At 44.4% G+C, this 26,966-nt stretch overlaps 2 protein-coding genes across 2 annotated transcripts; both read right to left on the bottom strand.

Moving 5' to 3' along the window:
• Positions 1-1,790: 1,790 nt before the first annotated feature.
• IL20 (interleukin 20) lies at positions 1,791-4,432 on the bottom strand. Its single transcript, XM_057727206.1, has 5 exons — positions 4,277-4,432; positions 3,921-3,986; positions 3,658-3,810; positions 2,900-2,974; positions 1,791-1,868 (listed from the first exon to the last, which is right to left on the bottom strand). The coding sequence occupies exons 1-5, from the start codon at positions 4,430-4,432 to the stop codon at positions 1,791-1,793; spliced, it is 528 nt and encodes a 175-aa protein (XP_057583189.1).
• Positions 4,433-21,357: 16,925 nt separating this feature from the next.
• On the bottom strand, positions 21,358-26,752 carry IL19 (interleukin 19). The gene is made up of 5 exons (XM_057727205.1): positions 26,609-26,752; positions 26,391-26,456; positions 23,876-24,028; positions 22,884-22,958; positions 21,358-21,468 (listed from the first exon to the last, which is right to left on the bottom strand). The coding sequence occupies exons 1-5, from the start codon at positions 26,750-26,752 to the stop codon at positions 21,358-21,360; spliced, it is 549 nt and encodes a 182-aa protein (XP_057583188.1).
• Between the last annotated feature and the right edge of the window lie 214 nt (positions 26,753-26,966).

The following is a 26,966-nucleotide window of genomic DNA, read 5'->3' as shown; positions in this document are numbered from 1 at the left end:
GAAACCAGAAGACAGGCAACTGGAAGATCTGACAGAAGAAGGGTGACCATAGTGCGGAATGTAAACACAAAAATTGCCTTGTTTCAAAGGAACATAAAAGACCATCCCTTCCGTCACCCTGAAAGGTAGATGTTATCATCTTGTTTTCTAGAGGTTCCCAGATTAAGTTTTACAGCCCACATCACTCAGGCAATCAGAGTTGAATCATGATTTGAATCCAGAAAAAAAGATCTGGAAAAAGTACACCTAAATATTTCAGACTGGTTATCTATGGGTGATACAATTATGAATGATTTGAATTTTCTTCTTTATATTTCTTTGTATTTTCCAGGTTTTCTCTACTGGGTAGTTGTTACTTAATAATGAGAAAAAAAAATCAATAAAGTTATTTAAACTTCATCAGGTCCTGGGATGAGGGCTGGGAGCAGAAACCAGAAGCAGCAAGGAGAGCTCCATGTACGTGCATTAGTCTGCTGTTTCTGAAACTGGGAAAACTAAACTGCTGAGCTGAGGAGCAGCTTGGAGTGAGCTGGGGAGGGAGGAGGTGAGCAGCCCAGGCCAGAATCCTGGCTCCCTTGAGCCTTGGGAAGCTCAACATGAAAGGGGCCTGGAACGAGAACACTGACTTAATAGTTGGCTCCAAACATATAAATGCGATCCAGGAACAACCTAGACTGTGGGTCTGGCCAGGATCCAAAATGGAATGGCCTTGAAAGAGGGCTCACACATCTCCCTGGGCAGGGCTCAGAAACGACACTTTGCACCTGTGTGTTCTCAACCCTTATGACAGAGTCTCCTGCCTATTGTAATTTGTGTTGCAATGAAGACTTCTGACACAAAAGTATAAGAGCCTGAAATGAGAAAGAAAACAGGGGTACAGAGAAGAGAGCGCTGAACGCCCGTGAGGAGGAAGCGGGGAGGGCTGATGCCCCTCAGCCAGGCACAGCCCTCTCATGTGGAGGGCAGAGCCATGGGATCAGATCTGTGGGTGCGTTAGGAGATAGAGTTGAGGACGCATGTGGCAGGGGAGAAGAGACCTGGGTTGCCACAGGCATCTTCCTTCCCCAAAGGAGCAAGAGGTCCCTAGGTAATATGAGATTCAAGCTCATCCCCACCATTGTTTCTACTCCTGAAGCATCTTCAAACGCCAAGCAGATATTACACAAAGAAAACTTTATTGGTAAAAATACATTTTGGCCACACAGGATTCCGTAAAGGGGAGATACACAAGTCTGGGGTTTGGGAGTTGGGTGAGGGTGGTCAGTAACTGTAAGACAAGCCTGTAATTTCACGTCAGAAGTTCTTCCACAACACATGCTTCGTCGCCATTGGTTCAGTTTTAAGTATCTCACAGAGCACCGGTGGTCAGTAAACATGTCCTTAATTTAACAAAATTCTGGCCACTCCTCTAGAATTTAGAGGCTTTGTTTACTGTAAGAAAAACCTGCTCCAGTCAGGTGATAAATAGAATCTGTGAATTGTTTTAAAAAGTCTCATCTTCAAATATAAAAATTAATAAGTTAAATAGCAAAAATAAATAAATATATTAACTAATAAATACACCCAACAGTAGAAAAGATCTTACTAAAATCTTACAAAACCATGGTCTAGTTTAAGAGTAGGAACACATGAAGACAATCACAATAAGGAAACAAATAATAAATAAATAACATACACGGTGGCCAGCACTAAATTATACAGCAAAGAGATGGTGGTTTGGGATCATGCCTCCTGGGTACTGAGGGCTGGGAGTCTTGGCCCAGAATACTCTCAGCAGCATCACTTTCCTCCTAGTCCATCTCTTCCAGCCACTGCAGGAGAATGTCTAGCTCCCCCAAAGCCTTCACCACGGCTGCCTGAGGCTGAAGCTGGAAGACACAAAGTGAAGTGGTGAGCAACTCAAAAAGAGACAACATGGGCTCCAAGGTCAATCCTCTCCTTTCACTGGTAGGTCTGCTGGGGATTGTAAACAGAGCACTTTTTTCAAAATGAAGAGCCTGAAAGACATTATGGAAACTCAAGGTCTCACAAGAGGGAGGAAAATCATTGAGTCCAATCACCCTAGTCTTACATGGAAAAAACTGAGGCCCAGGAGGGTAGCAGAATTGGGACTACAACCTAAGTCTCTTGAATCACAGAGATCAAGGTAATGAGGCTGTTTTTTAAAGAAAATTATGTGTGTGTGTGTGTGTGTGTGTGTGTGTGTGTGTGTGTGTGTAGGGGTTGCCTACCGTGCATCCTTCAATTGAACAAATATTTATTGTGCTAAGCATTGGGCTGGCTAGGGAATCACTACCCACAGGGAATTCACAGTCGAGTGAGGGAGGCAGGCAGAAGTTGGCAATTAAAATATCATGTGGTGAATAGATGATGGGGTCTCCACAGGATGACAGGGAGCACTTAACTCTGAGAGAAGTAGCCAGTGCCTTCTTGGAGGTGATGTCTAGGCTGAGTCCTAAAGGATGAGTAGGAATTAGTGAGTGCGGAGCAGACTCCAGCCTTCCTGGCAGACGTGCAAAGGCACTGAGGTGAGAAACAGCATGGCATGGACATGTATGAAATTGTGAGCGACTGGTTTTGAGGGTACGTATAAGTGTGTGAATGTTGGAAAAGTATTGCCTCTTGTTTGTGTAGCTGGAAGGTCCAGATGTCTCTGGAGTGACTTGATGGAATCATGGCTATTCCTTCTTGATTCCCAGAGCATCTTCGAGAGACAGCATCCTTCTAGAGTCTGAATGGGTATCCCCTGGGTTAAAGCAGAGGGATAGTCCACATGACCTCAGAGGGCCATTAACCTGAGGGCTATAGGATTTCTTTGAGTATGAACATTCATCCCATCCATCTATGATCTCAGTTCTAAAAACACATTCATCCCAACTAAGGCCAAAATTGCATATACCTTTTCAAAGTGACTCATAATCTGGCTGAATTTCTCCGTTGCTTCCTCCCCACAAGGGCACGTCATATGAGCATGCTGAAAAGAATACCAAAGAATGATAGATTTTATGAAAGATTCTGATTTTCTGCCCTTGCCACTGACATGAAGTAGGTGGGAGTTCTATTCTTTCACCTATAGAAGTCTCTTCAGACCGCCTTATCTGGGATCATTAAACTGATCATCAGCAAGAAGAAGAAGCCAGCTGTTTAGGCTCAAATATAGAGCTCATTGTTTCTTTTTAGAAACAGGCAGCACTGAAGGAGTTTGTGGTCTCTGTATCCCATCTAGCCTGCACCCCCAACCCAAGTTCTAGTCTAGCTCCCTCCCAGAGAGGCCCCCCACCCCGAGAAGAGAGAATTGGATTCCTAGGTCCTATCTTGAGATTGAGTCCCATGGTCTGCTGATTAGCTGCCTGGACTCAGGATGTACGCTGTAGGATAACTCATCTAAAGAAGAAGCATCATTTCGTGGATACTAGAGAATTATCAGTGACATCAAATAGCTGGCACTTTATAGTACTTTAGACATTTTGCATGGAGCATGCATACAAAAGTCAGTATAGCTGATTTCTTATTACCTGGTCACATGGCTCGAAACAGATTATTAGAACTCTTGGACTCAGTTTTTCAATCCATTAAATGGGTCGAAGAATGACCTGATGGCTAACTCACTGAAGCTATGTGCTGAGGTGGATTTTTTTACCCAAGACCTTTACTCACACAGAGCCGGAGGTCCTTCTTGATGGTAAGAAAAGAGTTGGCGAGACCGCTGATCTTCCGGAGGGTATGGTGGTCAGGTGTCTGATAGTTTTTGAATACCCTGTCCAGGTAGAGTCTCAGTATGTGGCGGAGGAGGCAGCACTGATCTGCAGGCTACAAAGAAGACTGGTGTGTTGGTGGGGGGAGGGTGTCCAGGGGCAAAGGTGATGGGAATGCCCCCGACTTATATTTCCTCCTGTTACTTATATGGACCAAGCACATACCTTTGTGTCTTGCAAAGACTGAGTTTTTCTCAAGATTCTGATGTCAATGATTTCATCTTTGGCTTGCTAAACAGAAGAAGGCAAGGCAAAAAAGTACAGGTCAGTGACTGCTGCCAGGATCTTAGGCATCAAGACCTCCCATCCCTCCTCCCCCTGCCATGGCCCAGGGGGCAGAGTCCCTCTCTAAAGCACTTTTAAATTATGAACTACAGATATTTCCTAGGAACCCATCCTCCTGCTCAGGAGTCCCCAGCCTGCCTCTTTTTTGTGATCACACTGCTGGGGGACAGAGAAAAACAAGTAGAAAAGTGGGGAGGCAGTCACAAGGTGAAGGGTGGGGTGCCTCCCTTACGTACCACATTGTCCCGTATCTCCAAAAATCCACTTCGAATTCCCTGAAGACTTGTAGTAATCACACAGTTTCCCAAATGGAGTGTCTTCAGCCCAGCAGAAGGTGTCCAGAAGAGACAAAACACAGCAGAGAGGAAGCAGAGAAGACCAGAGCCCTTCATCTTGTGCCAGATTCTGGAGACCACAGGAGCTAAGAATTCAAAGGAAAGAGCATAACTTACTGATTTCCCCATCTCATGCCTTAAGAAGCCAATCCCATAACCAGGGACATGCCTTCCCCGCCCCCCCCCCCCCCCCCATCCCCGATGCCCCCTGGTGAAACTTAAGAGCCTCATCTGACTTCAGACGGTCTGGCCCATTCATCCAACTCACTAAGAAAAAAAGGCAGGCTTCCTGGAAGAAAAGGCTTCAGGTGCTTGTTCAGGGTCTGAGTATGAGTTGGTGCTACAGGTCCTGGCTCCTTTATTCCATCCCTATCCCAGCCCCATCGTCATTGCCCAGCAGGTAAGGCCTGGAGCAGCAGGCACTTGCAGTAAGTAGATAGAAGATGACATTTCAAGGAAAATGTCAAAACTTGTTTTGGCGAACTGACGTATATTGTCTTCCTTTCCAGAATGCCAGCATAGCTCACCCTTCTGGTCGCCTTAGACCAACAAAGGAAATGGAGAAAAACAGATCCTCATAGAAGCTGTTGCCGAGCTACCAAAAGCATTTAAGGGAAATTGTCTGGATTTTACGGCCATCTGCAGGGCAGAAGAACTTAGCTCTATTTGGCATTTTTCTGATATCAGGTTGGTTATTTGAGGATAGCAGATTTATTTCAGCCCCAAAGGCAAATAGAAAGTCAATGATTTCATAACAAGCCTTCTGCCAGGGAAAGACAAGTTCTGATGGGCAATCAGCCTAATTCCAGCTAACGCTTCTCCACCCTCCCGGGGTGCCTGGACTCCACAGCAGCCTCTGCAGGAAGACAGTAGTCAGGCAGACCTGGGACTAATTCAAAAGTATGCGCTTTCCTAGCCTTGTAACTCAGGCGGGAGATCAAGTAAGCGATCCCAACAGAAAGAGGAAAAAGATGGGAAGGAACTCATTTCTTCTTGGGATGAGGCTTGCTCTGTAAGAGGGCACTTTATAGTACATGCTGTGTTTTAAGGTAAAATGATTATGGGCTGAGATTCGGGAGAGGAGAGTGAACTCACCTCAAGCACAAAATTTAAGGGGACAAAAGTCTCAGTACTCAAGATAAATAATATTTTAATGCAGCAGCAAAATTAATGAAAAAATCCATGTGAACGAAAGATTAACAATTTAAATAAAGGCAGAAGCTGACAGACGCATGCTGAGCCATACTGGAACCCAAGGCAAAAGGGAAAATGAGGGCTCTTACCTGTTTATCTGTGTATCTGTATAACATCTGTCTAGCCATCTATATCTATATATGTTTATCCATCCATCTATATCTATCTATGTATCTATATCCATATCTATGTTTTTATGTATCAGAAGTATATGATGAAAATATTAGTGATGAGTTTTCTTCCCTTAAAACCAGGAAAGTAAAATTGTAATAAATTCTGTTTGGGATATAAATAACATATTTAAACTTAAAAATAATGTGAGCTGTAGTACAGCTAATTATCAAACTTGCCATAATTTTCAACTATCTTAATGTCTTGAAAAAAATAATATACATAAAATAATAAAAACATATATAGAAGGGTACAGATGAACCTATTTACAAAACAGAAATAGAGTCACAGATGTAGAAAACAAACGTATAGTTACTGGGGGTAAGGCAGGGAGGGATAAATTGGGAGATTGGGATTGACATATACACACTACTATGTATAAAATAGGTAACTAGTAAGGATGTACTATATAGCACAGGGAACTCTATTGAATACTCTGTAATGACCTATATGGGAAAAGAATTTTAAAAAGAGTGGATATATGTATATGTATAACTGATTCACTTTTCTATACACCTAAAACTAAAACAGCATTGTAAATCAACTATACGCCAATGTAAATTTTTTTTAAATATAGAGAGAGGTGTACATCTTTCCTCTTTGCCTTAGGCTCCAATATGACTTGGCACAGCACCCATAATTGTTACCACTTACTGATTTTTTCCTATGTTCCAATCAATAGGCTCGGTATACTTTATATTCATGTTCACCTGGGATACTGTCACATGTAGGAAAAGGAAATAAACAAACCAAACCCAAAAGTATCAGAGAGAACTCTAGGTTTGAGAACTAGGTCCAAATGCCTGCTCTACAAGTCCCCATCGATGTAGGTTGTCCCAGTTATTCCAAGACTGAGGGGGGTCCAGGGCATAGGACTTTAACTTTTAAAACTGAAAATGTCACATGTAAATCTGGATCAGTTAGTCACTCTCCATCTATGTGACCTTGGACAAGTCGACTCACCTCTCTGAGGTTTGTTTTCTTAGCCCCAAATGGTGATGATTAAACTTACCCCAGAAGTTTGTTTTGACATTTAAATAAAATGATGCATGATTTGTACACCTAGCATCTAGTGAGTGATCAGCTCATTTTAAATAGAGAATGATGTTAGTTAACTTGAACATAGCGAGTGCGTGGTAAATATATGTGAAATTCAACAGTTCGATCAGCATTTGTTAAGCACTCACTTGTCTTGATATCCTGCTAAGTGCTGGAGTACACAGTTAAACGTGGCAATCCCCTATTCTCTAGGATATTTTGTCCTAATGGAAAGGACTCCTTTAGACACAGCCCTGGCTATGTCATGAACACACCTGGGTAGATGACAGGGAGAACTGGGCTCCTCCCCAGAACCATGTGCACAGTGTAGAGAGAGGGAGCTCTCTTACCTGAGTTCAGGAAGGGCTGCTGCTTGTGATCTCCTAGGAGGCTGTCTCAAGCTAAGAGGCTTCCAGTTACGTATATATATACATGTCCTGTGAAGGAAGTAAGCTCCTGCAGGTGAGGACTAAAACTCCCTTGGAATTTCTCTGATGGCATTGCACTTCCTCCAGGGCTGAGGCAGTTTCATTGCAGACTAGATTAACTCAATACCTTCCTCCTCTAAGAAGCACTTCTTTGGAGAGTACTTGTTTAGTTACTGGTTAAAAGATGCCTTTTTCTTTCTGCCTCCCTTCTGGAAGGAAGGTAAAACAGTAAACAGGACAGAAAAGATCACTAAATTATAGAACTGGAAGAGAATTCCAGGAGGTGCTTTTTCTCCCTCCTCTAAATCCAGTTCTCCTAACCAGTTTTCTCCCCAGCCCCAGACACTGTAGACTCACTCCTGCTGTTTCTCCTTTGTCTTTGCTCTTCCCACAATCTCTCTCCAACAGTGGCTACCCTACTTTTCTCCACTCACCACTGAAGAGCCAATCACAGTTTGTTCCTGAACTACTTTGGTCCAAAGCAATTGCTCTCTTCTCTGACTTCCCATAGCAGATTTTTCTTTGGCACATGAGAGTCTAATGTTGCCTTCTGTATCATGGGTCTTAGCCTCTTCTCCTCTCCCTAATGACACTGGAAGATTTTCTTAAACATAGACTAATCCATCAGGCGGGACCACACCTCCAGGCAAGATTAAATTAAGGCACCTAAGATTAACCTCAGATAGTGCTTTGAAACTGGTCAAGATGGTAGAGATTATAATATATTCCTTTGCAACATTTTTTCTATTCAATATCTAAGACTCTGAAGTCCTGTATTTAAGTCCAGGGATTCCATAGTTAACAGGATGATTTTGGCATGTTGTTTCTGGATTTCAATTTACCTATCTGTGAAATGAGAGCAATAGAAAAGATAATGTCTAAGATCTTTTCCAATTCTGAAATTAAATGTCACTATAATGCTTTGCTCTTCTACCTTTTAATCAGAACATTCCTTTATAATGTCTTTTAATGTCTTCCTAAAGTTTCTTGAAGATGAAAACTATAACTTATCATTGAAATGCTTGATAAATGTTGAAAACATGCGTGAATATCTAATCTAAATATCTCTTGAGCTTATCCCTGTTTTTCCATCCTTGTTACTAAGTAAGTAGTTTCTCATCCATAACTGTGATTAAAGTAAAATTGAGAAACATGATCTGACAAGACTTCCAGGAAATATAAGCTGTACCCACGTCAGTCAATTCCTTTTCATTAACCAAGAAGAACCCAACTCTTTTGTTCTAAGTAATGATTAAGTACATTCAGTACACGAGTAATCCCAATTTACTTTAATAATGAAGTCTATCCTTTTCCTATATCAGAATGCTTTATTCTTTTTAAAAATTTGCTGAATAGATCCCACTCCACACTCTGCACAGACACCAATTCAACTCACCTACTGTAATTTCCTCTGCCTCACGCTAACCTCTCTCTCTCTGCACCACCACTTACCCAGGCACAATTTATCCCTCCCGCCCACCTTTGGAGCTCCCTTTTGTTTTGTATACTTCTTTTGTAATTATCACAGTGAATTGCAATTTTTTTTGGTTACATATCTGTATCTCCCACTAGCCTGAGAGCTGCTTGTTCAACTTCATGGTCCCAACACTCAATGGTTCCTGGTAGGTGCTCAGCAAATACTTGATGACTACTGAATGAACATGTTGATTTCAAATTGTTCCTTCTTCGTATTATATCCTAAAACCACAGGATCTCAGGCTTAGCTGAACCTGAAAATGGAGACGTACAAACCAATCAGTAATTACCAAACAATCTAAAATTAGAGTGAGAGAGGAGAATGGGGACACGAAAGTGAAAGATAAGCTGGTTGGAGGTCAGAAGTAAGCTTGGTCATGTTAAGGAGTGAGGACGTTATCCCAAAGCAAGGCATTATGAAGGCTTTCAGCAAGGAGCAATGTGATTAGAGGAGCACACTAGAAAATCGACTTGAGGCAGGTAAGACTGGGGATGGGGAATCCAGCCACTGAAGTAGTCCCAGAGGGAGATTTAACTGTGGTTTGAACTAGTGTCAGCAGAGAGAGAGAAATAGAGAGATGTGGGTGGACTTGAGAGAATTTAAATATATTTTTCAAATGTTTGGAGACTGATTAAATATGTAGGTTAGGAAGAGGAGGAATCAAGGATGGTGAAAATATTGCTAGGTTGAACCATATGCAATTTCCATCTGTGTAGGTCAAGATTGGTCTGATATTACAAATGAACTTATCTATGAAAGAGAAACAGACTCACAGACATAGAGAATGACTTGGTTGTCGAGGGGGAAGGGGGTGGGGAGAGGGTTGGGATTGGGAGTTTGGGACTAGCAGATGCAAACTATTGTATATAGGATGGATAAATAACAAGGTCCTACTGTACAGCACAGGGAACTATATTCAATATCTTGTAATAAACCATAATGGAAAAGAATATGAAAAAGTATATATATAGCTGAATCACTTTGCTGTATACCAGAAAGTAACAGAACATTGTAAATAAACTATAATTCAATAAAAATGATAGAAATGTAAAAAGACTGGTCTGATATTGGCCTTGTCTTACAGTTCAACCTAATAATTATTATTATAATGACAATGTACAGAGCATCCTAAGCCTAGTACCTGGGCCCTTAGATATTAAACGCTCTAAACATTATAATCATAATATATAACATATATTGTATATACACTAATACATATATATTATACTTATTCTCATGTAATTCTCATAAAATTCCAGTAAGAATATAAGCTCTTTGATGGCAAGAATTTTGTCTGTCTTATCTACCCTTATATTACACAAATGCCTGGAATGAAGCCCATTTCATAGTAAGCTTTTAATAAATACATGTTGAATAAATTATTATCTCTTTGAGGCAGGTCTTATAACCTAATTTTCTGAAGAATAAACTTAAGCTTAGATGCTGAATGGTTTTCCCAAGTTCCCCCAGCCAGTAAAAGACAGAAGTTACTCAAAAAACAGCATCTCTTTCTACTGTTATTACTGATGTGAGGATCCTGAGGCCCAGGGAGGCAACACAGAGATCAAGGGGACAGTTGGTGGCAGGATGGAAACATCAACCTAGATATCCTAATTTGGAATTTATTACTCTTTGCATTAAATTGTGTGTCCTCAAGGACAAGGGGGCCCAGGAATAGTGGTGGGAATGTACCAAGGGACAGGATTCCTGGTTCTTCTTCTGGCCCTATGTACAAGCGAGAGACCTGACAAATGTTCAGTTAAGAGAACAGACCACCCATCTCATCTGTCTGAGAACCTTCCATACACTGAATCCACAATAATAAAAAGCATCTTTCTCACTCTAGCACATCCCATCATCCCGCCCAGGATTCCTGAATCACTGGGACAATTCCATCCTATCGCAGGCAATACCAGATGTTTAAGGACCCGTCTCGTAGGTGATAAACAGGATGGGTGTCGTTACCAAGTTTGTGAAGCAAGCAAGGAACTGTTGCAACCCATCCTCAAGTCCTGAAATCAGAAGGTTTTTCAAACTTCCCAATATAATGAAATTCACTTTTTTCTTGGAACATTGATTTTAATCATATCATTCTAAGAACATGTTGATTCAGTATTGCAAATAGTTGCCAGAAATAATTGCAAATTATTGCCACACCTTCTGTAACATGACCCCCTCAAGTTGTCACATAAGGACAAAAGTGACATAGGGTTTTATTGTGAGTCTCTTCCCTTTGCAAGCTGGCCCCTGCCTGCTGGTACAATCCCAGATCCTTTAGAGAAGACGGTGGCCTGCAATGCATGCATTTCACAATTTAATTTATGGGGGGACCCAGGGGCACCCCTGCCACCATATCACTCCTAGAGTATTAGAGCTAGAAGTGACTTCAAGTACATCTAGTCCAATACCCTTGTTCCACAAATAGGGAAACTATGGTTCCAAGAGGTTAAGTAACTTGCCCAAGGTCACTCAGCTGCTAAAACACTCAGAGGTTGAAATCAATCAAGTATTCTTTCCAATAAATGACACTTTTAACCCATTATGAACTATTCTTCTACTGTAAGTAGCATCTCTTGAAAATGAGACAAAGAGATAAGCTTTTCCCATCACAATTCTGGCAGAAGAAATAAATCTTCTATGGAAAGAACATAGAGGGTGTTGATTGGGCACCAAATGAGACTGAGAGCCAAGACACCCAATTCTAATACTTACATTCTCACCACCAACTTTCAGGATGAGCTTGGATGACCCAAGACCAGTCCTTACATTTCAGGCATTCACTGATTCATGAATGAAATGGAGAATAAAACCTACTTTGCCTGTCTGGCTCCCTGATTTGCCAGGAGGATTTTAAGTATGTGCATAGTTACACAAATCTTTAAGCACAAAAGTAGATTTTTATTACTCCTTGTGTCTGATAGAATAGATTTTAAGTCATTCTTTCCATAAACGCTTACTAACTAAATGCCTACTCTCTGCATGACTTGGCTGAATGCTGCGAGATTTAGTGATGCCTCAGGAGGTCTCTGGCCCCTGGCTGCTTATAGCCGATAAGGCACCTTCTTGCAGAACCACAGACAAAGTCAACACTTCTGAGTGAGAAGAAGGTATATGCTGAGGAGCACAGAAGAGGGAGGCTCACACAGAGGCAGGTTTGAGCTGAACCTTTAAATAGACAAAGACTCTGGAGAGAGGTAGGTAGGAGGAGTATAGTCCGGCCAAGGGCATTCAGGACAGAGGTGACTGGGACAGCAAAGCTCACAAGGTATTTGAGGACAGGTAAATGAACGAGCAGTGGCTGATCAAGTTGGAAAATGGCCGCATCATCAAGGAGCGAAAATATCATGCCAAGGAATGTGAATTTGGACTGGGAGTCTAGAAACCTAAGTTCTAGCTCTAGCTTCAGCTTCATCCCATTGTGTGGTCTTGGGGAAATGACTTCCCTTCTCTGGGCCTCAGTTCCCTCATCTGTGAACTGTGGGGAAATAAATTAAATGATTTCTTAAGTCACTTTCAGCTGGGCCTTTCAATTCGGTGATTCTTTATTTTTGCCCTGAGGCAATAGGGAGCCATGAAGGGTCTTATAGTGGGGGAGAGACATGGTAATAGCTGCGCACTAACCAGGAGATTTTCAAGGGCAGCACAGTGCATGGCACATTGTCAGTGCTCAGATGGAGTGGATGGGGATGATGTGGCTCTGGTAGAGAAATGGGGTGCATTTCATAAGCATATCCAGCTAACTTTAAGAAGCAGGGTTTCAAAACTAGTGGTCAGCAAGTAATCAGTGTCCATGTAGTTGAAAGGATAAGCTGGGTAGAGGAGAGAGAAAAAGAATTTTTTCTTATGAAATGAACTTGGCTTCTTAGCCAAGCCATTTTGGGGCAGGAAACAATTTTCTAGAAACCAAGATGAAAACCCAGCCACTCCTTTTCTCCCACAGCAAGTCCTGAGTTGGCAGTTTAGGGTTTTCCCTGTCTATGATGACATCACAGCTGCTGGCATCTGGGCTTCCTGCCCAGATGCATCACTTTGCAGGGAAACATGTAGTCATGAGAGTTCTGCTGCAGAAAGAACCCCAGCTCACTGTGTGGGCAGGTGGAGACCTTTCCCATTCTCAGGCCTGCAGTACTAGAAACTTCACCGCACCTGTGGTCCCTGCTATCTCCCTGCAAGGTAGGGATGGGTGGAGAAGCGGACTCCCTCAGAAGCAGTGCATTTTCAGTTCCCCTTCCTCCAAGCTAACAGAATGAGTGACACCACTTCCCTTTCCTGCTCTTTTTCATCATGTTTGTTTAACCAGCCCGACTTACTGCCATCCTTTTTCCTGAGATATCCTCTGACGTACCTGGGTCTCCCAAAGTTGGCTAACCCTTCCTGCCCCCTCTCTACAAAGTGGGAGCCACTGGGAAAACCCTCCCCTGGATGTGGAGTCTGGGGACAAAACTCCAGACGTGAACATGAATTCAGTTTCCTCACCTAGAAGAGTAAGAATGTACTCAATTCTTTTCCTTTTAATTCCACAAACAAGCGTGGGGTCTCCCATGTGCAGGTGCTGAGCTCAATGACCCAAGAATACCAGAGAGAACAGACTTGATCTCTTGAGACCTCTTATGGGACCTCAGAGCACGGCGAGGGGAACAAATGCTCTATGTAGGCGTACACAGGCTGGCAGAAGCGGGTGGGAAAAAGCCACATCTTATCTTTTCACTAAGCTCCAATCAAAATTTAACTTTTTTTTATTAAGAGGATAGGAAACAAATACAGACCACAGTGGTATTAATGGTGCCTGTGACTTTGTTGCTGATAGAAATTACAGATATTTTGTATCCCATTATGGTTGCTTCAGATATCTCAACATATTTAAAATATCAAGACTTAGAAATGTCAGTAGTTTGTAGGCCCGCTGCTAGATCTTGTTAATTAATGCATTAATAAGGAAGCACATTTATTATATAATACCCATCATCATTTCCATATTTTGATAGCTGTATTTTAATAAAATTGGTTTCTTTCGCAATTCTATACAGTTTACTTTATGTATTGAGAAACATTATTCTGAGCTGGGTCCATAGGCTTTGCTGGTGTGCCGAAAGGGTCCAAGGCACACAAAAGGCTAGCAGCCCTTGCTCTAACGGCAGACACAAAGGCCCAAGCGTTCGGCAACCATACCTTCCCAATGGTGACACACAGTCTGAGAAGAATGAGGCTGTTTGTAGGGACGATGGGCGTGTTTGTCTCCAGGGCTTTCCTGGAACAATTCCAGGTCTGTGTTCATCCTAGGCATTGGGGACAGGGAGTGTTGAGAAGACTTCTGAGGGATAAGGAGTATATCCGGGAATGTTCCTTGGAGAAAGACCAGTTTGAGCAAAGCTTTGAAGAACTAACAATTTTACGAGCTTTGGGGATGGAGAGACTGTGGCAGGAGTAAGAAAAGCTGGAACAAAATTCCAGAGACCAGAGGGCACTTCGGTACCTGGAGGATGGTGCTCCTGTGGGTGTTGGGTAGGGCAAGGAGGAAGGAGGTAGGTATTGAAAAAAGGTTGAAAAGAGTCAAACAAAGTCAATGAACTGTGAACATTAATCTGAGGACGTTGCACTCTGAGACTTTTCATTTCTGAAGAATCAGTGGTTGTTTCCCTTTGGTAATCTGCTCAGGTTGTAGATATCATCACACACATCCCAGGAACTCAACAGAATTGCTTACTGATGTGTTTCCGTAACCAAATTCAAGGTACTTTTTCATGTTCTGGTTCCCTGCAGAGAGACTGAACTCTCTGATGCCAACAACTGTCATACAAGACATCATTTCTAGGACTTCCCTGGTGGCACAGTGGTTAAGAATCTGCCTGTCAATGCAGGGAGCACAGGTTTGAGCCCTGGTCTGGGAAGATCCCACATGCCGTGGGGCAACTAAGCCCATGCGCCACAACTACTGAGCCTGCATTCTAGAGCCCGGGAGCTATAACTACTGAGCCTGCGTGCCACAACTACTGAAGCCCACATGCCTAGAGCCTGTGCTATGCGACAAGAGAAGCCACTGCACTAAGAAGCCCATGCAACACAGCGAAGAGTAGCCCCCCGCTCACCACAACTAGGAAAAGCCCAAGTACAGCAACGAAGACCCAACGCAGTCATAAACAAACAAACAAACAGAAATCATTTCTAGCCACTGGGCATAATCCCACCACCCCAAGGGTGACCATAGAGGGATGTCATGTGCACCCTGCCTCGGGGGTATCTCATCTAGAGCTCAGCTACTCTTCTTGGGCTAGGTGTGGGGAATATTTTAGAGGCATTGAGGAGGTGAGCAAGAGGAGGTGAAGTTGGTACTTCCTGAGTTCTTGCTCCCCACTCACAGAGCTGTGGGACCACATTGCTCCCAAGAGAGCTAGGGTCCACGTTAGCATGATATCTGAAGGGTTGCTAGCCCAGAAGTGGGATGGGAGGCACCAACCTTCAGGCTTCAGGATATAGAGTTAATCGTGCAAAATCAAAACCCAAGTCAGGGAGGCCAGACAGAGGGTAAAACTGACTCCTTGCCAAGGGCTGGAGACAGGGACACTGAATAGAGGATAAGAGAAAGCCAGAGAGATTCCAAAAGCCAAAAGGCGAAGCTCTTCATCCAAGAGTCCAAGAGAGAGCTGCCTAGACAGCTGGAGTTGCCTTTGCAGCGTGCCTTTGAATTCATTCAGTCAAAGAATATTTATTTACTGAGTGAGTCCCTTCACAAAGCAGGTGCCCCTAAGCAGCTCCATCTGGAGAGAGGAGATGGATGCCAAAGCATTTCTGATTTGTGAACAACTGAAAAACCACTCTGGGTTCCAGGCAGCACAAATGGGGGTCAGGGGTGGGAGTGGAGAAGAAGGAGCAGGAAGGAGACTCTTTCTGCCCTGGTGGTGGGACTATTGTTCTTGGGAAGTTAAGTCTAGGTTGGGGTAGAGCTAGGACAGCAACAGGATGTGGCCACAGGCTCTTCTGTTGTTCGTTTATGGCACTTACCACATGCCAGACACGAAGTACTTCCTGAAATATTAACTCACTTGATGCTCAGGCAACCCTTAAAAGCTTCTTCTTTTCATTTTCCAAAATGAGGAAACTGAGGCATAGAGTCTTCTTAGAGTGTCTAGAAAAATGACTAGATTGAGGTATCCAGACCAAAGGCGTGCTGAGTCAAGCTTATGTCCTGGTATGAAAGCTGGATTTTGAACCCTCTCCCAGTCCCAGTGCCTGGATCAAGCCTTGTGCCTGCACAGAAAAGGTCTCTTTCACAACATTCAGTCTCCACTGACAGTGGTTCCATGGCAGAGGCCTGAGACTGGGCTAATTGGATATCTTCCTGTAACAACTGCAAGTGTAGACTATCCCTAGAGCTCATAACAACTTTTTTAAGCATATATCCTCCCCCAAACTCCTTGGCCAAACATGACACGCTGACCCCTGAGTCTGCTTCCAGGAATGATCGGTTGGCTTCTGCCACTGAGCAGAGCTATTTGTTCACAGCTGCAGGGGGCATCAAGTCATTTGGTTGCACCAGGGATTGTGCTAGGCGTGGACAAAGCAAGGTTCAGATAGAGCCAAGGGAAGGGTTTCACCCTGGGATGAGTCTGTGACAGAGGAAGGACACGGGCAGAAGAGCCTTCAGGGGGTGGGCTGAGTGGCTGGAGAATCAGGAAGGCTGCCTGGGGCCTGGCTGGCCGCACAGAAACTGCAGGCACCCGCATGAGAGCCTCAGCGGAGAGCCTCCTGGAGATGCAAGCCCAGAAGACAGCACAGTTGGCCTGGGACAGTGTTTTTTGCCTTGTGTCACTTGTTAGTTTAAAAAAAACATGGAAGAGGAAGGCTTTCCCAAAACAACAGTGTTTTATGGGAAATAAGATTAGAAAAGTTGAGAATCACTAAATACTAACCACCATCATTTTAACGAGCACCTACTCTGCACCTGCTACATCGCTACTATAAATGGTACCTCAAATCCTTATAACAATCCACGAGGCAGCTGTCTCCCTAATTTGTGCACATGAGGAAAGGGAGGCTCAGGTTAAGTAAGCCCAAGATCACACAATGAGTGGCAGGACCAGGATTTCACACAAAAGCCTATCCTCTTATTCATTTGGCCAGACTTCTGGGCAACTCCATGGTTTCAAAAGACAGCTGCCCTGAGCACGTGTGGCTGTCAGTGATCTGCTCTGGCAGATGGAAGGAGGATGGAAAGTCCTCTAGGGGGAGCCCAGACTCAGCTGGGCCAGGAGCATCACGTGACACGCTCAGACATCGGCCTCTGCTTCTTTGCTCTGTGTTGGTCCATGAATTTGTGTGTAACTTCACAGGCTTGTTGTTGGCAAGTGCGTGCTCCTTCTTATGCCTCTGGGTTTAAAAGATCTGTATGGCTGGCATACAGTGTAGCAGTGTGAGCTGTGGGTGAGAAAGCTTGGCCCAAACAAAGCAAACTCCCCCAGCAGCAAGGGGAGAAAACACTGGAGTCAGGAAGGTCAGACCTTAGTTCACATTCTGGACCTGCCATCCCTCAGCTATGTGACCTCAGGCAAGTCCTCCCACCTCCCTGAGCCTCAGATGCCTCTGCTGGTCACATGGGGATGAGACCTACCACCTCCTAGCTTGTCTGAACCTCAAGTGAGGTCATCTACACAAAGTACTTGCATGGTCCTGCCACAAGCTACGGGTTCCTTCCCCTTAAACCTGAGCAGTGGAAGATGAGCCCTAGATTTCTTAAGGGCTTCTCCTAGGGGCCAATCGAGGACTCAGAAGGCATGGTTTGGGAGAGTTTTATACTTGGTTTCTTAGCAGGTATTTATTAAGCACCAGCTCTGTGAAAACAAAAACAAAAAATACCACCAAGAACAAAAACACATCTCTGTGCCAGGCCCTCTATGGACTCACAAGAGCCATGACACATTCTTCAAGTCTGGAAAGAGAGCAAGGACAGGTAGATGAGTGAAATGGTCAAAGTGAAGTAAGCAGGCAGGAGATATTGGGGGAGGGGGGTCTTCTCCTTCAATAGTTCTTCCTCCCCCTCCCTCTCCTGCTCCATCTCCTCCCCCTCTGTTTTTACAACCATTGATATAACAATATTTCTTTCCTGAAGGTACATCTCCTCTTCCATCATCCACCATGCATGCAAGATGGGGTAGAACACCTGCGTTGGGTATTGTTAACAGATAAACTGATGCATATTAAAATTTTTTACCATTTTATTTGAGCAAAAATCTATTGGAATCAGCAGCGCCAAACTGGAAGTTGTCAGGAGCTTTCCTGGATCAGAAGCCTGGAAGGACACACATAGAGAAGGTGAGGAAGCAAAGAGAGGAAGCTATCTGATTAGCTACGGCTTAAAGCCTAGTCGATGTTTGTGATTGGTCCTCAGCATTTTGATTTCATAATCTTGAGGCATTTACAGGCATAGATTTTGGTTTGCTTACACAGACCCCCAGGGCATTACAGCTGCCTCAGTCGAACAGTTTCCTTGTTTAATTAATTTAACAAATCCCAGTTCCACAGCTAGCTGCGTGACCCTCGGGGTGTTGTTGAACCTCGCTAAGCATCAGACCTCGTCATCTGTGCAACTGGGTTGTTAATAATCTTTCCTGTAGAGGATGATGCTGAGCAGTGAGGGAGAAAGCGAAAGTAGTTTTCACCTCCGTGCCTGGCGCTTAATAAGTGCTCAACACCTGTACACTGTTGTGACATTAAAGTTCGTCCTGGAACCAGGTTGTGGGGGTTGGAAGCCTGGCTCTGCTGCTTACGAGCTGTGCGGCTTCAGGTGTTACTTAACCTCTGTGCCCAGGTTCTTCCTTAAGGTTTAATGCTCTGTATTGTTAGCATTCAAAGAGGGGACCTTTTTCGTTTTATTTCATTCTCACTTCTATAGGACTGTCATGAAAACTAAATGAAATACATATTCATAATATATTACATTATATATATTTCTTGGATGACTGCCTGGCATATAGAAAGCACTCTATGAATGTTTGCCATTATTATTATTTTAGTGCATCCAGATCATGTATTCATGAAATGTGAATTTAACACTTACTAAGTGCCAGGCAGTGAACAAACTGACCTATCCCCATGGAGCTTACATTCGAGTGGAGAAACAGATAATAAAATAGGATGCTGGGGAAGCAGGAAAGGGATATAAGATATGCTGAAGGTGGAAATGGGGGTTTTATTGCTTAAACGGAATACCTTTTGAGTAAAGGCTTGAAGGACATGGAGGTGCAGGCCGTGCAGGTGGCTGTGGGGAGCACACGCAGGGCACTCACGGAAGATGAGAAATGCTCTAATAAAGCCGGTCCTGCCAGCTCAGGGTGGAAATCCAGTCAGGTCACCTTGGGAAGTTTGAGACCTCCACAAACAACTTTGCTTCCTCTTAATAGCCTATTAATCCCATTCAAGCATAACATCGGAGGTTTTTCTTTTAATCCTACCTTAGCTTACGTGTGTATATACACGCAAAGCACAAAGGCCCTAAGGTGAGGACATGCCTGGTGTGTTTGAAAAACACAAAGTAGGCCAATGTGGTCGAGTGATGCTGAGCCTGGACAAGAAGTAGGAGACATGGTAAGAGGAAACGGAATGGGAGGGCAGCGTGTGCAGATACGAAGACTTCTTAGGCCATCGTAATGCTCTGGCTTTTAATTGATAGCATAGGGGTCAGTATCCACATTACAGATAACTGTGGGTCAGAGAAATGCAGTGACCTGGCCTGGGCAAGGCATGGCAGACTTGGAACCAGACTGTGATTCCTGACTTGGCACTCTTTGCCCTACACGTACAGCCTTCCACCCTGCTGGGGTGACGGGGTCTTCACCTCACTTGTAGCTCACAGCAACACTTGGAGACCGGTGTTATTACCTCCATTTTACAGAAGAGGATATTGAGGCTTAGAGACACTAAGTAATTTGCTGAAAGTCACACAGGATTGAAACCAGGTCTGTCTGACTGCAGAGGTCCTGCACTGTTCACTAAAGCATGTTCTGTGAAATCTCTTTCCCAGGTAGGAATAAAGACAGGTTGCTTCAGCCAGCCAGTCACAGTATAGATAGTGACCCAGGATAGTATTCAATACATGTAAAGCACTTACGTCAGCATCTGTCACGTGCAGATGCTCAATAAGTATCAGTTGTTATTGTCATTAACCATCTGAGGACTGTCCACCTAGAAGTTAGTGCCCATTTTGGCCAGAACCTTCCTACCCTGAATTCCCCCAGCCTTGGGCTGTACTCATTCAGCTTTGTCACCCTGACAACCCTCACTTTGTCAGAAACACCCCTCTCTCCAACCCAACATACATACCCATCAGGGATGAATTTAGGGTTGGAAAAGACATATCTAGGTTGGGAGCAGCAAGAAAGGAATGACAGAGAGAGAAAGACAGAGATGTAAGCAGCTTTTGGCAGGAAAAAGCTCTTTGCAGGAAAGAGCCATCTTCATCTTGTCACTGACCTTAAGCCAGGCACCCCAATGCTCTACTCACCTCCCCCCAGCACACTTTTCACATCTTTTGATCACCCAATATTTTGTCTAACTTGATTCTTTCCATAGATCAAAGAAATAGAAATGAAGAATATGTAATTAACAGATGACCAGATCTCTTCCCCAGCTTCCCCTTCAGTAATGTTGCGAACAAACTGTGTGAACAAGATAGCATCTAAAGAAAGATCGGGAGGAGTCAAAGAGCCTGCACACAGTGGGGGATGGCGGCGACTTGGACCCCCATCTCAATCATTAACTGAGATTACTTCCCTGTTTCCCTTTAAAAGCTTTCATGTCCCAGCAGAATCTTCAGAGGTGGTTTTGGGGGGATGCTGAGTCCATATCCCCAGATTGGCAGCATTCTGATTGAAGGCAACTTTCCTTTCTACCAACATTTGTGGGTATTGATTTTGTAAGCGGTGAGCAGTGGGACCCAATTCAATAACACAGAGACAGAAAGGAAAGGCAGAAACACAGAGAAAGAGAGATCAGAAATGGAGTGAGAGCAAGAAGGAGTCACGATCAGAAGCTTTATGTTCATCCTCTTGATCATTATGTGGAGGACAGGGTGCTGGATGGATTCCACTTTAAAACCCTTGGCACTAACTCACTTTGGGACTCAGTAAAATTTTCCCCCTCTAGGTCTCAGTTTCCCCATCTATTTCTGTTCTTTAAGGCTCCTTTCATTTCTAATAGTCGCCATACATGGTTTCTTGAGTGGCCCTCCCTGAATCAGAAGGCACTTCCACTCATTGGTAAAGACCAGAGTTTATTCAGAAAAATCAGTCAGTACAATATGCACTACAGGATATGGCTTAGCTCACATCACAGACATGGGAAAAACAACTTCACAATAAATTAGGGGGTAGCCCACCGTTTCCCTCCAGGATGGCCTGCAGGACCTTTCGACAGATACGTTTCTTTATAAATAAGACAGTAGACTGTTTGGATACTTTCAGGTGGAATCAGACAGCCTGGGCCCCAGCCAGTGAGATTTGTAGCTGCAGGGTGAGATGTGCTCAAACCTAGATGTTTCCCCTGCTCAGCCCCAGAGAAGAGAACTCCAAATGGGCAGGAAGGTTTCCTCAAAAAGACCCCCATTTGCATAAAAATGAAGTCTTCAACATCTCCCTCCCATGTCTCCCACCAGAAACCTCTCAGGGGCTGTTCATCCCCCCAAATTAGGTTTCCTGTCTGGAGGCAGCGGAAGTTCCCTCATGATTCTTGTCAATCCAGGCTAGAAAGACGTCAAGCTCGCCCAGGGACTTGATGGCAGCAGATCGGACCTCCAGCTGAAACCACAGAAATCATCGTAAGCACCTGCCTTTCTAGACCATGTCATAGTTTTCAAATCACATTCCCCATGTTCTGGTCCCCACGGGGTTTGCTTTTTATTCAGCCATTATATCTGCAGGGCATTCAGACTTCAATTTATTTTCCTAATAGGTGACCTAAATTGCTTTCCACAAACAAGCAGTTAAATCATGTCAGCAACTTATAAACAGAATCAACAGTTCTTCATTCTTTGCCCTCTGTTTTTCTTTTTCCCTATATTTCACAGAAAAAACAAAACCAAGTTGCTTTACGGGCAGAGAGCTGCTTACTTTCCCGTTCACACCGGTTTTGCTTCAGTACTTCTGCTCTCACAGAAAGCCACAATAGCAGAGGTGCCCAGCAGTGGGGAGGGAGAAGATGATGCCTCTGTTGGACATATCAAAGCACCAAAGCCCCTAAGGATGTCCTACCCAACGTCACACAGCCAGTTGGTAGCAGAGCTGAACTGGAACCCAAGTCGCCTGACTTATTCCAGATCATCCTCAGCAGAATAGGAGATGGTAAGATTCAAAAGAATGTCTTGTGGAGCCAGATGGCATGGGATTGAGCTCTGTCTCCATCTCGTAGTTGTGGCATAAACGTAGATAAGTTACTTAACCTGTTTGTGCCTTGGTTTCCTAATTTATCAAATGCAGATAATGGCTCATAGCATCGTTGTGAGGAATAAGTGTGTTAATACCTTTAGTGCACTTAGAACAATATCTGGCCCATAGGAAGAACAATACAAGTTTCAGCCATTGTTATATTATCCTATGGAGCCTTTCCACAAAGAAGCAGAGCTCTGAACAGACTCCCCAGCTCCTTGTTATTCAGCGCATTGGCATAATTTGGGAGTGTGGTTGAAACACAGGATCTCAGACCTCATTCCAGACCTATCAGCCAGAATCTGCATTTTAACAGAATCTCTTAATGATGCACATAAGAAACGCTGCTTCTAACTCCACCTCTACATGAGGTGTGCATTCGACATCTGCATCTGCGTGAGAAGCCCCGTTCTTCAACGCCGCACAAGATGCTGATGACTGTTACTGGCCATAGTGACACCTAGCATGTTTGTATAACAGTTTACAATTCACTGGGGATCTTTGCTCCCTCTGTATCACCCCCGTCTTAAACAGTATGGGCTTTCCCTCAAAACTTAACATAGGTCTGATATGCGAGAGTATAAGAAAATGTTGGAGGGACGATGGGGAAGGGGAGTCCAGGAAATTAACAAATGAGGTAAGACCAACATACTCTTTGCAGACACAGAATTGGGCAGACCTACAATAAACACTGTTGAGTAAATGAATGAATGTGAATGGAGAGGAGGCTGCCCAATCAGGCTCCTACTTCCCACCTCCATCTTCCCCATCCTCTTCCACACTCTTACCTGAGCGTAGTTGTCGTGGACGATTCTGGTTGCATTGGTTGCTTCCTGCCTGCAGTGACACAGCCTCTGCTCCTGCTGTGATAAAGTGGAGACAACACCCATCAGAGGACCTTTCCACCCTGGCTCACTCTTACTGCCACCTACCGCATCAGGAGTGATAGTTCTCCATCCTCTGCAAGGTGAGAGTCAGGTGAGTAAACCCAGCTGGGGCAGCAGGGGGCAGTAGGGTCTGTTTGTAGAGTCACCCTGCACTGCCCCAGGGCTGGAAAGGCCTGGAGAGTAAGTGCCACGTCTGCCTTGTCACCACCCTGGGAAGGTAGTAGCGCTCTAGGTAGGCGCTCAATGAATATTTGTTGGGCTAGTTAATTAAATAATTGGTTAAACGAATCTTAATGTAAGTGGGACAGGGGTCATGACCTCTTCTAACAAGTTTAGAATCCAAGGCACAGAGAGGTGAAGTAATTTGCCACAAAGTCACACAGGAAATCATTGGCAGAGATTGGGCCAGAACCCACGTTTTCTCCTGGTCTATTTTTGTTGGTTTCTTTGGGTTTGGCTTTATTTCTGGGGCTGTTTTTAACAGATCACAATGAAAGTATAGGTGATCCTTAGGATAGGCTATACCAGGGACCCACCCAGAGGTTAATGGTATGGAAACCACAAAGGGCTAGAAACAAAGAAACTAGGGGCAAGCCTGTGATAAGCCCTAATCCTCAGTATGCCTCTCTCACATGCCAGCCCTGGGATCACTTAAGAGATGCTTCGACGTAAGTCGGTGACCCCAGGAAGATTATTCATAAGGAAACTGGGTCTGCTGAGGAGGAAGCCCTGGGCAAGGAGGGACCACTGGAAGAGGTTCTCAACAGTTCTCCCCATGGGCGACAGGGCAGGGAATTTCCCTTGAGTTCAGGAACGATTTTGGAACACCAACTGGGACCAGCACGTCCTGGGCTCTTCCTGGGGCAGATGGGAAGCAGATGCTGGTAACTCACACATTGTTGTAGAGTCTTCTGCATGTAGAGGAAAGAGTTGGCAATGCTGCTGATTTTTCTCAAGATTTGGGGGTTCAGTTCCTGATGGTCCTTGAATACCTTGTCCACGTAAAATGCCAGGAGGTTCTTGGTCACACAGCACACATCTAAGGGCTACAGACACCAATTAGGGAACACCCCAGTGACCTTCTTCTCTTGTTACTTTAGAGACCAAGGCAGTTTTTTGGGTAGCAGCAACAAGGAGTGAGATCACTAAAAACCATTTTAAACAATTCACATTCGTCTCAGGGTCTCGTTAACACACCAAATATACTTATGACAAAGGCACCAAGGAGAGACTATGGTTCTTACCCTCTTTTTACAGGGCCAGGAGATATATTCACAAGGGATGGAGCCCAGTCATAAGCTAGAATTCTCTCTACAGCGTCTCCAGCATGTCATCACTAACTTCTGCTTAACCGCTTCCATCAGACACCTCTCTTTTGAAAGGACCTATGTCTGAGCAGTTTTCTTGAAAAGTACTTCCTTACATTGTGCTAAAGTCTGCCTCTCTGTAACATCTCCTAGCCACCAACATGTGTTTATTCAATGGCTATTGCATGTCAGGCTTGTGCTGGGCACGTATTCCTTCCAGTGTAATGACATTGTGTTTATCCTGGCCACCCTGCTCAGCTCTCCTCCAGTCTATCCTTTTTAAACTTCAGGGATCACTTGGACGGAGTTGAGATGTGCAGGGATGGAAAATGAGAGCTGCAGAAATGCATGCATCTGGGCAGGTCCTCCTTGGGCAGAGTGCACCTCCCCCTAAGGGAAAGCTCCTGACTTCCCCTGCACAGCTCAGAGCAGCTGGCCAGGCAGAGTTTCCATCTAGCAGCTTGCACTCCACCCTGAGAGCCAGTGCAGGAGACTGATAAGCTCAGTCTGAGAAGGGAAGTGTCTACAGCCAATGGTACATCTATCTTTATTAGCATTAAATCAGCAAAGCCTCCTTGGCCCGACAGGCAGATTTCCCGACATGGAAACTCAATTTGCAACCCCAAAACTCTCCTTTACCTCTTCTCCTGCTAATTCCCTTAACCAAAGGGGCAAAACGTTGCCATCTTTGTTTTATCAAGGAAGGAGAGAGGAGGAAGGGAAGAAATATGACAAAGACCTGCATCCTCATTGACCCCTTTCCTTATGCCACATCAGCAATTTCTAGATCTTGAGAGGACAAAGAATCTGGAGACAGAGGCATGAGACTTGGGGGTCTATTCCTGGCTTAACCACTGACTAGTCATTCTTTCTCCCAAGATGTCAATTTTGTCATTTGAAAATGATGGTTTTGGAATAGATGGCCTTTTGGATCCCTTCCAGCTATCAGATCCTATGAGTCTCATACCATTGGCTAGAATAGTATTTAGGAAGTGGTTCCATGTGTTTATCATTAATAAATCAGGCCTAAAACTGCCCAGAAGAATTCCCTCCTGCAGAGAAGCCCAAGGAGAAAGTAACTCATTGTGGATGTACCTTACACTCTGTCACATAAATACCTGAAAGAATTGGATCTTTCTAGAATGCTAACAAGGACTGAAGGAGCTCACTTTTAAAGGAACTTCTCAGTGACCCCTTCCGTAAAGTGAATTATCACCTCGTAAGCCAACTGTTTTGTAACACCCTTACTCTCAACACCTCTCATCTGGACAATTGGAATGACCCCCCTCCCTGTTTTCTTGCCTCAAGCTGTTTGTTGTAAAGAACATCACCAGACTCTCCAAAAGACTTTGTGGTCATACAGTCTTTGGCTCAAAAACCTGCAGGGACTCCCTATGGCCACGCGGCACAGCCTGAAAAAGAAAGAAGGCTGAGGCTCAGCCAGTAAGTTTCCATTCTTGCCTGGCTTTCAAGGTTCTTGGTAAAATGACTCCAATACATTTGTCCACCTCATTCTCTTCCACTCGCCTTCATGCCTCTCATAGCCCCTGGTTGCCTCCTTTTTTTTGTCTTTTTTTTTTTTTTTGGCCATGCTGAGCGGCTTGCAAAATCTTAATTCCCTGACTAGAGATTGAACCAGCGCCCTCAGCAGTGAAAGCACAGAGTCCTAACCACTGGACCGTCAGAGAATTTCCCCCGGTTTCCTCTCTGTCCCCTAAAACGTATCCGTTGATCTTACACACCCCTTCTCCCCAAACCCTTCCCTCTCTTTTAGCCACTAACCCCAAACCTACTCAGCTTTTAAGTCACTGTTCATTTTCTCGGCTTCCCCATGAAACCTTCCAGAGTCACCCTAAGCCACGGACATCCTATCCCATTTGAGCATGCGGCACCCCAATCTCACGCTGGGTGAAGACCCTCCAAGGGGCTTCAAGGTCACAGAGACAGGAGTGCGACCTCATGCATCAGTTGACACATGAGAAGCCAGAGCATCAGAATCCACTGAAGGCTGGGAAAGAGAGGGGTGAGGATTTCACCCTCAGCCCTGCGCCACTTCATGATAAAAATGACAACAAAGGAATGAGCAGACATTGACCAATACCTTAATGCTGTGCAGGGTCTCCGATGGGGACAGGATGGTGACATTTTGGAAGGTGTCCTTAGCTTGCTATGGAGGAAAACATAAGAACGGACACAAACAGTGAGTATTTCACATTCTCTGGAGACACAAAGGTAATAAGAAAGAACTGGCTCTCCACGTTAAGATGTAAAGTGAGGCACGCCCCTCTGCCCACACCTTCACCCCAAACCCGTACTTACAATGGTATTTTTGATTCCTTGGAAACTCTCCTCTATATGGTGCATATCCATGGAAATCAGACATCTTCTGAGACCTCGGGCGTGTGCTGAGTACAGAAAGAGCATCACACCCAGGAGGCAGAGGGAAACGCACTGTGCCTTCATGTCCTACAGGAAGGGATGAAGTCAGCTTCCCAGCCAAAAGTGAAGAGCAACGAAAGAGACCCCGAATGAGTTCCCCTTTGGACCTCGTAAGGCAGGTCAGACGGCAACCAAGAAAACAGGACTCAGTACCTCAGCCTATGGACCTCGGGGCATGTGACTCCTTCTCTGGTTTCTTTAAATCAATTGAATGAGCCCTTCCCTGTCCCCTCTGCCC

This window comes from Hippopotamus amphibius, chromosome 3 (genome assembly GCF_030028045.1).
Source record: "Hippopotamus amphibius kiboko isolate mHipAmp2 chromosome 3, mHipAmp2.hap2, whole genome shotgun sequence".
Taxonomy (NCBI): Eukaryota; Metazoa; Chordata; class Mammalia; order Artiodactyla; family Hippopotamidae; genus Hippopotamus; species Hippopotamus amphibius.
This window is presented reverse-complemented; position numbering and strand designations above follow the sequence as displayed.

What these genes read in the sequence shown, in the direction of transcription:
- IL20 (XM_057727206.1), bottom strand. Translation starts at nt 4,432, where the DNA reads ATGAAGGGCTCTGGTCTTCTCTGCTTCCTCTCTGCTGTGTTTTGTCTC. An exon ending in TGGAGATACGGGACAATGTG is followed by an intron (nt 3,987 to 4,276) that starts GTACGTAAGGGA and finishes TCTTCTGTTTAG; the next exon opens with CAAGCCAAAGATGAAATCAT. An exon ending in AGTCTTTGCAAGACACAAAG is followed by an intron (nt 3,811 to 3,920) that starts GTATGTGCTTGG and finishes TCTTCTTTGTAG; the next exon opens with CCTGCAGATCAGTGCTGCCT.
- IL19 (XM_057727205.1), bottom strand. Translation starts at nt 26,752, where the DNA reads ATGAAGGCACAGTGCGTTTCCCTCTGCCTCCTGGGTGTGATGCTCTTT. An exon ending in AAGGAATCAAAAATACCATT is followed by an intron (nt 26,457 to 26,608) that starts GTAAGTACGGGT and finishes TTTCCTCCATAG; the next exon opens with CAAGCTAAGGACACCTTCCA. An exon ending in AGAAGACTCTACAACAATGT is followed by an intron (nt 22,959 to 23,875) that starts GTGAGTTACCAG and finishes ACTTTATCACAG; the next exon opens with CAGGAGCAGAGGCTGTGTCA.